General features: G+C 40.4%; 1 protein-coding gene across 1 annotated transcript; it reads right to left on the reverse strand.

Moving 5' to 3' along the window:
- Nucleotides 1-232: 232 nt before the first annotated feature.
- Nucleotides 233-1,786, reverse strand: LOC131243240 (signal recognition particle 43 kDa protein, chloroplastic). The gene has a single exon (XM_058242437.1). It carries the CDS (start codon nucleotides 1,674-1,676, stop codon nucleotides 438-440), a length of 1,239 nt encoding a protein of 412 aa, XP_058098420.1. The 5' UTR covers nucleotides 1,677-1,786; the 3' UTR covers nucleotides 233-437.
- Between the last annotated feature and the right edge of the window lie 8,095 nt (nucleotides 1,787-9,881).

The raw sequence follows: 9,881 nt of genomic DNA on the forward strand, positions 1-9,881 counted from the left end.
CATTTCCACTTAGCATTGAAACAAAACTGATAAAGATGAAATTTATAGGAATTTATGTTTCAATATTACTCATGAAAATCAGCATATTACATAATTGTTGCTTTTTCTTTATTTTCCGCTAATCAAATAAGTCCATAGTTTGAAAAGGTTTATCAATCCTCAAATAATTCATAGTTTTGGCAATCCGTCCTTCACCCTTAAAACTTGTTGACATACATAGTAGAGCAATTCAGAAGAGAAATAAAACAATAATCTACATTTAACTCAATAATAAAATTGGGGTAAAACTACTTGATAGTATCTTCCAATGTTGGTGATTTCAGAACATGATGATTCATTCATCATCCAACCATCTACATTGGGATGTAACATTTCAATCACAAAGCAATGTGCCCCACCCATCTAAACCCTCACAAACAAAAGGCCCAGCTCCAACATCATGATCCAACCGATTCCTGAGCCTCATACTGCACAACATCCGCTCCACTGATGGGCCCCACAACTCCTTCACCCCCCATCTTCTTCTTCTTCCCACTCTCAAACTCCTCCACCAGCTCTACATCCACATTCTCCTCAGGCTCCCAAGTAGCCTCTTCAATATCCACCCACTTCACCAAAAACTCTCTCTTCCCATTTTCACCTTCCCTCACATCCATAACCCCTTCTGCAATCCCATACTCCAAACCTTCTTCAAAATCTCTAACCAAATCCTCTCCAATCCATTCCTTCCTCACCCACTCATTCTCCCCTCCATCTTTCCACCTCACAAGATACTCCAACCTCTCTCCTTTCCCTCTCTTCTCCAACACCTCCTCCACTTCTACATACTCAAAAACCGCCTCCTCCAACGCTTTCACCACCCCTTCCAACGCCAACCTCCTCCCAAACATCATCGGATTCCCCTTCGGTGTTGCCGCTAGAACTTCCTTTGCCAGTACCAGTGGCGTCCGCCCCCTCGCGTCTGTTAATTCCGGATCCGCCCCAAATTCCACCAGCAGCTTCACAACCGCAGGCCGGCCGTAACCCGCAGCCATGTGAAGTGCGGTCAGCCCTCCTTGGGTGTCGCGATGGTCGAGATCCGCGCCTGCGTCAGCCAGAAGTCTGACGCAGGGCTCGGACCCTAGGCCAGACACGAAGAGGAGGGCAGTACGACCTTCCTCGTCAACTGCGTCGACGTCACGGAAGGAGTCATCGGTGTCGGCGGCGAGGATACGCTCCAGGGCAGGGGCGTCGGCCTTCTTGGCCGCGGCCCACCAGGAGGCGTCGTACTCAGCAATTACGTCCTTCGCGATGTTGGAGGATGGAACCCACGACGGGGCGTGGCCGTCTTTCCATTGGATTAGGTACTCCATGTCGTAGCGGCGGCTGGGCTCATCGCGGCAGACGGATCGGCTGCCGATGATTCGGTCTACTTCGCCGTATGATTCCTGTCCGTCTTCATCAGCTGCTTGTTCGAGGGGTTGGTCTTTGAAGAATTGGGGAGGTGAAGGTGAAGGTGAGGGCGAGCCGTTGGATGCAGCGGCGATTGAGGTGGTTTTGAGATTGGAGCGAGAGGGGAAGGGTAGGAATGTGATGGTGGTGATGGTGGGCCATGGAGAGGAGGAGGAAGTTGGATTAGAGAATTTGGAAGTGAGTTTGAGACGGGAGAGAGAGGGGTTTATGAGGAGGGCGTCCATGGCTTGTTTGATTGGAAAGAAAGGAAGTGAGGGTTTTTTTTTTTCTTTTTTTTCTTTTTTAGTGTCCAAACAGCTTGGATATGGAGATAAGGAATCCCATCCTCTTCAAGTTCTTGTCTCGCTTGAGGGTAGGGATTTTCATTGGAAGATATGCGGATGTACTTTTGATAGAGGATGTTGGTTTGTTTGGCCCACCTGGATAGACGATAGTCACGGTTCAATACACCACAAGTAACAATGGCACCGGCTATCCCAGGAACCACCATGTACCATGGTTAATGATCTTGCCAGATTTGCTTGAGTCATGTGCCGCGCTAACAAAGACAAGTAGTGCTACTTGTAATAGACCAATTAATTTTAGTGTATGTTTTCAATTAATGTATTCGTATGTCCACACGGTCCAATGACCTTTGGTGCCTGTAGCTAAAATCAGCTGGATCACACCTTAGGTGGGCCGCACAAGAAGGATTAATTTCACCATAGGTTTGTGTGGGGCCACTATGTTGTGTGTATTTTATTAAACCCATTCATTAGGTGTGGCTTAGATGGGCTATATGATATGAACTTAGATTTTAGGTGCAATTTTTACAGTGTTCCCATTGGTGTGGCTCATTTGAGTTTTGTAGGAATGATCTTTTTGGTTTGGGTCAACATAATAAGGCTTCGTTTGGGAGCATGATTTTGAATCTTGGATTTTCAGATGTGTTTGACAGCATAAATTTATAAATCCGTGAATTTTAGAAATTGTGTTTAGAAGCTTGGACTTCGAATCTTAGAATCACTGAAATTATTTTGTGGTTTATTTAAATAATAACAAATGTGATGAGTTAAATGCTTCCAAATATGGTTAAACATGACTTGTGTGTGTGCAACAAATGAGATAATCAATTGTAGCGAGCCATTATAAGACAACCTTGGCTCAAAAAGTAAGCAAATGTAAACATCTAATGGCCCACAAAAGTGGACCTACTAATTTCATAAGTGGTTGCACAGGTAGCCTAAAATTCTTATATTTCTTTTTGGATGATTGCTACCTTTTTCATGGTGTGGCCCACTTTGTAATTGCATGGGCTTGATTTTGTAGGGTACCTTTTATATCCAATGCTATGAGTGTGAATACCTTAAAGAGATGAGATGAGGGTAATTATGATAGTTAGAGAGGCTTGAAAATTCATGATCTTGTAAGTTAAGGCCTACCTTGGAATTGAAAAGGGGTGAAGATCTTGGATTTTAAAATACCTTGAAACTGAAATCCTAGGCTTGTAGGAGTCCCAAAATGACCCTACTTTTCGAGATTTCAATTCTCAACCGTTTAAAATTTAGGATTTATTTATTTTGTGAGGGGCTAAGGGTTCCTAGAGGATGGATGAAGTGAATGCCATACATGCAACACAGACAACATGATGGACCTTAGAGCTTGGGTGTTATGCGCAGGTTCTGTAGACTATTCCAATCCTCTCGTCTAGATCTAAAACTTACAGTTTAGATCTTTCATCTTGCATTTTTTCTTAATTTTTTAAGCATCACCTTTCTATCCACGATGTGGTTTTTTAGATCACCGATTAATCAAATAACCTCCGGCCCATTTGTGGAAAATGAAAAATAAAGGATACCGTCCATATCCTAATGAGGCATTTGGCGCATGGAATTAGGGCCTGTTTGGCCGGCCAGATTGAACAAGATTAGGAGGGATGGGATCAATTTTAAGGTATTGATGGTGACGTCAGTGGATTAGTTTAAGATCCATGGGTTGCTATATCCCGGGACAAGTTCACCGGGTCTGTTTGGCACGTTTAGCATATCCTAGGATTTTACCTTCCAATCCCTTCCAATCCGTCCATCCAAACACGCCCCAGGGTTGATTGAACAGGATTAGGAGGGATGGGATCAATTTTAAGGTAATGATGGTGATGTCAGTGGATTGGTTTAAGATCCATGGGTTTGCTATATCCCAGGACAAGTTCACTAGGTCTGTTTGGCGCATTTGGCATATCCCGGGATTTTACCATCTAATCCCTTCCAATCCATCCATCCAAACGCCCCCTAGATGGGATTAAGTGGGATGGAATTGACAATACTACCAATTAAATCTCACACCATGTTTGTTTTCTTTAACTATTACCAGGTATATATGCTTCAGAAAATGAGTCATGCATTGTGGAGGATTATGAAGAATTCCATGGATTTGTATAGGAGTCTTTTCAAATTCATTTTAAAATTACATTTGAAAGTTGAAATGCAGCATGTCATCATGCTTATGCTCTGTAACGATCCAACTAATGAGTACATTGATGTCAGCAAGCTCTGTGGTCCCACCATGATATATTGATTATATACAAACCATTCATCCATTTTTCAAGATTATTTTAGGGCATTAGCCAAAAAATTAGGCAGATCAAGCTCACATGGACCACACCACATAAAGCAATGGAGATTTAATGCCTATTGTTGAAAAGTTCTTAAGGGTCATAGAAATTTTGGAGCAAGCTGATATTTGTGTTTTCCATTCATCCAAGTCTATCTAATCTTATGAACAGGTTTGATGGTTAAAAATATATCACGGTGGGCCCTAAGAAGGTTTCAACTGTTAACATCATTATTTCTACTGCTTTCTAGTGTGGTTTATGTAAGCTTTTGATTTTCTTCAATTTTGACCCATGCCATATGATGATCATGGAAAATGGATGGACAGTGTGGATATAACACATACATCACAGTGGGATCTAAATAATTGGTTGAAATTAATACAATAGGAAAGCATGCGATATTTCCAAACAGTGTCAGCAAGTGGACGATGGGTTTTGCTATTCCACTTATCAATCCAAACATGATTTTAGAAAAAATCCTAGGATTTAACTTTTCAATATTTACAATCCAAACATAACATATAATACCTATAAAACCATGGGATTTGTAGACAAACTATGACACCATGTCATCATTGCAAAATATCAATTTCATCCCACTTAATACCATTTAATTCCACGCACCAAACACCCCCTAAAGGATACCAATAAATCAGAATCCTTCCCAACACTTGTTTTATGCACCATGTAAAACACCCAAGGCTTTTAGGTCCTACGATCTTTTATATGTGATATCCACTTTGTCCATCAAGTATGTTCCTCAATGTTAGGTATTGGCGCTAAAAATTAGTTAGGACTTTTTTATATGCATATATTATAGAGTATTATGGTGTAAAAGGCAAATTATAATGGGTGGATTCTCTCTAAGCATGATATGTGTTAGGATTGGTGTACAACGGCCCTGGTAAAGGGCTTGTGTGAATAAAATGCCATTTGGATATTGACCTCAACGGAGTATGTAAATAAAAAAATATTAACATTGTGCTCCACCCCTCCCTAAACATGGTCCCAAATTGAATGTCGCCCTTGACTATGAGAAGCTCCCATGGTGTGGACGCTGGAAGGCAGATTTCCTGAGGGAATGGGAGATCGACTCTCTTTTCCATTCGTTACCTCACTCAAGGGCTTTTGTTTGGGAATAAAAAAGTGTTATATTTGACCAGAGTTGTTACTAACCAATTATTACGATCCTAAAGTCGGTTACACCATGTAGAAACGCTTAGGATTAAGAACCTGAGGATCCTTAACCCTAAGATGATTCGTGATTTTACGTTCTAGATTTTCCAAGTAAGGGACCATGGTTATAGAGATGGAATGTGTTAGGCACCCATTCTACCCGTACAGGTGTATGGTCTTTACTTGACAAGATCTGAACTAATTTATGAGGAATATGATTAATTATCGTGTGTAGAAAATATAATGTGATGCAATGACAATGATGATTGATTGATCCAAATTTCTAATGGCCAAGATCTAATTATGTCGGCAAGCCGCAGAGCATACGTTCAAAATGATCCGGTGCAGGGTGCAAAGTATATAGAAATGTAAAGTATCAGATAGTTGATGTTGTATCGATGCTTATGATAAAACGATGGCCAACTAGTTAAGGTTTCTATTAGACTTGCTCCGATTATATTGGTAAGTCTCAGAGCATACACCTGCTAGTCAGATGCGAGAAAATGATAAAATGCAATGTAATGCTGATGTATATGAGTAGCAAGGGGATTGAGAAGGGTATGAGTGTTGTGTGATGGTAATACTTTGATTTAATGAAACTGATTGAAGTTGAACGGTAGTATCGCAAAGATAGATCGAGTGACTCATATTTAAACTTAGGTGGCTCAGGAGGCTCGGACTCTGACTAGGCTAGGCTAGATCAAGGTTAGTCTCTCTCTCTCTCTCTCTCTCTCTCCTTGGCAAAGGGATGGGATGGCTAAATGGCCAAAGCCTTAAGAGATGATAAGGCTTTGAAATGGGAGTGGATCCTTCATGAATCTAATAGGTACTTGAAATGAGAATGGGATGGGCTATTTATACCCTCCAAACTTGATTTTTTAGTAATTCATAGTGATCCTATGGGCAAAAGGTGGTTGAAAGGTTAGGATTGGAGATTATTATATGACATTATCTCAGGGGTTGGATGAGGTGGTAAAAGGTAATTTTGGGTAAGGAGATGGGCATCAGAGTAAATACACCTCAACCGCACACTTAGGGTTTGAAAAAGGAAATTTCCATATGCTTGAGGGATGCAACCCTAAAGAGGGGGAGTGCCACATGGTCGGTGACAACTTGGTTACCGCTAGTCCCCACTTGGACTCCTTGCTTTGGCAGGAAGCCTCCTCCAAGTGTATGGAGGATCTACTGCGAAGGTTGCTGCTTCGAGGTTTTACCTGTTTATTTGATTGGGCTTGGGTTCGGGCTTACTTTTGGGCTTAATAAGGTGAGTTGACTAAGTTGTCGGATTGGGTAAGATAACCAGGTGATTTGACTTAACGAGTTGACTGAGTGAGTTGACTCGTCAAACTGACTCAAGGTTCTAGGGTTTTAGGTTCCTAGGGTTTAAGGTTAGGCTAACTGGGTTGACTAGGTTGACTGGGTTGAATGGGCTTAGTTTAGGGTTTAGGATTCTAAGATTAGGCTTTAGGATTGAGATTTGGTTGACCATCCATTAGTTCAAACTCAATCAACTTATCGCATGGGGAGGGATGTCTACACATGGTTTAAGCTTATATGGGGCCCACATACCTTCACGTGACAAATCATCTTCATCCATCACTTTCTTGCCACTAGAAAAGAATACGAGTACAAAAAAATAGGCAGATCCATAACATTTGATAGCATCACTAATCACTCACCATTGGAAACTATGTGAAGGCCACATAAGTTTTTTAAGAACGTTCCGATGGTGGAAGTTTCCTCTAGATTTTGTTTTGAACATTGTAGCTCATTTGAGTTGTGGTTATGCTTAATTCTTTTACTCCATCTATAGTGGTCTTGGGAAATTGATGCTCGAAATGGATTTGTCACCAGAATCTCTGTATGGCCTAAGGATTAGCATATATCATGTATTTAGCCCAACTAACCACCATTGCCTTCGTCTACACACTTGTTGTCACTACTTTAGAAGGGGTGGATGCCATGACTCCAATGGAAGTAGTGTTTTCGTAGACAGAGATCAAGTTGTAAACATCTGCTATCGCTGCTCTAAAATCAGTTGGGTGGTGGGCGACAGGTCATTGTGATCATCTTCACTTGCCAAATGAGAACTCATCCCCTAGCTTCTTCATATGATAGCCTCTACATGCATGCATCTTTATAATAAGAAGAAGTACGAGTTTATGTATTACACTCGGTGGAACCTCATGTATATTACTATGCAACAATCATTTTAAAAAACCCTAAAAAAATTGTTGTGTATCTAGGGTAGATACACCATTCTCTACAAAGATTTATGACCATTTGACTACCCAGAGATTGGATGACTGAAATCCATTGCGCAACTTCTATCCAAATAAAGGATATGTAAGTAATAATTACGCCTTTTACACCACAATACTCTATAATATGCACATCAAAACAGACTCCCAGACGGGCCACACCACATGATGGGGATGGGACATCAACCACAGGTTTGTATCTGGGGCTACCATGGCATCTTTCCCCAAACCCCTTCATATAGTGTAATCACCATGATGAAGGGAAGATACCATAATCAGCTCGATCCCAAACTCAGACAAACCACAAGGGGTGAAGTTATAGGTTTTAGGCACATAATAGGGGTTGACCTATCAAAGACTCATGATTGGGCATCCTACCATATAATATAGTCCAATAAGTGTGATTAACACATTACGATTAAGCTAATGCCAATTTTTAGCCTAATTTGATCTCAAACAAGCAAGATCCATCCAAAATGGATCCAACACTCAAATTCATTCTTGGATAGATCAATCACCATTGGTCAAATCATTTCTTTCCAGTAAATATATCATGTGAAATAACACTTCCTCATAAAATCTCAGGTCGACCAAACATGTAATGAGCGAGAACAAGTCCATTCAAAGTCTAAGGTAAAAGTCACCATCCTAATCGTGCAATGCTTACAAATAAATTAATTAGGTGTCCACTCCCAACACAGTGTCTAGCATTGTGTCAATATCGTTCCTTTAACCTAGGAGGTCTCTCCTTGATCTATCCCAATGCGGAGAGTTAAGAAAGCCACAATTGGATCCTCTGGTAGGTGCTAAGGTCGATGCTCACCACCCACGCAAATGGACCATACAATCACATGTGTGAAAAGTGGATGGAAGAAGATGGAGATGAATCCACAGTTTCTCTTTACCTCTCTCTCTTTCTCGCTCTCTCTCTCTCTCTCCTTCTCTTACTGATGCCCAAAGAGGGCATCTATAGCACTCTATACTATCTGCTCTCCTCTTAGATAGGAACACATATATAAGGATGGTTTTAAGTGTTGGAGCTAATGCTGTGGAAAACCAAAGTGTGCCCTAGTCCACTGGCTATGTGAATGTGATAAGGTTGATCTCAACAGTTGAACTTGATGACCACACGTCCCCTTGGCCATATGCTATATGCCTTAGATAAATATAGTATTACATTGATTTTATATTTTATGGGTTGTGTGAGGAGTATGTGGTACATCCTTTGGTCCTTGAGAACTTGAGATTAGATATAGTGGTCATTGATAAGGGAAAGTTATGTTCTATAGATCTCAGTATGCTAATGAGTCATGATCAGTATAGATGCTTAAGACACATATGTTGGTATGTATTCTGGCAAAATGATCCATGGTCCATTCAATGGTCTAAATTGAGATTTTTATACATGCATGCCATGTACCATGAGAACCTTAACAAGAATGGTCCGAATGATTATTTTGTGAAGCATAAGGAATGAGTAGACTAGTCCATTCTCTAGGCTCATGGGGAGGGACAACTTGTAACCCTAAGCTCTATGGGATGTACCTTAGTGTTTGTGTGATATCTACTCTATTCATCCGATGTGAAAGCTTATGTTAGGATTGCTGAGAATCATTGTCAAGTCCTATTTTAATTAGGTTACTTATTAAGCATACATTAATTGAGTTAAATTAAGAAAGTGTTACTTACGGACTACTTTCTTAGAGTTGTCGTGTTAGTAGACTTGGGAAATAAAGAGCCATCTTTTATATGAGTGGCTATATAAGTGTAACACCCCGTACTTTTTAGTACTCAGGTGTTACCACGAAGACCTAACTCATTATAAAAATAGATCGGACTTATTTGAATATTTGCCTTTATTTTAGCCTAAATCTAACTGTCAAGAATTCTCTTCATACACTGATCAAGCCATCTGACCATTAATCTAAGAGTCTAACTATACACCTACGCCACAAAACCCTAAGGAACCCATGGATCATTGATTTATGACTATATAAAGAGTTGACTATTAGGATCCAACCAAACATCGTCAAAACCCTCTAATCCATAAACAGACTTGAAAATGATTCTGAAAAAATTAAAATATACTATAAGTGAACCTTAGGACACCATGATCTATCATCAAAACTACCAGTAAATGATCTACTTGTATGGATCAACCGATCGATTAGCTCATGCATACGCATTACAAGCCTAAGTCCTACAACACCACATTGTTATATATGTTGTTACTACATTAACGGGATACATTTAATGTTAGAAGTATGTAGATTCATTTACTTCAGTCATCCATCAATTATACTGCCCCCCCCCCCCCCCCCCCCCCAAGTGACCTTTAAGCTTTCTTAAAATGGTTATTTGTAATTGGACTAATAACGATTGAGCTAATCATACATTTCATG

Source organism: Magnolia sinica, chromosome 4, assembly GCF_029962835.1.
Source record: "Magnolia sinica isolate HGM2019 chromosome 4, MsV1, whole genome shotgun sequence".
Taxonomy (NCBI): domain Eukaryota; kingdom Viridiplantae; phylum Streptophyta; class Magnoliopsida; order Magnoliales; family Magnoliaceae; genus Magnolia; species Magnolia sinica.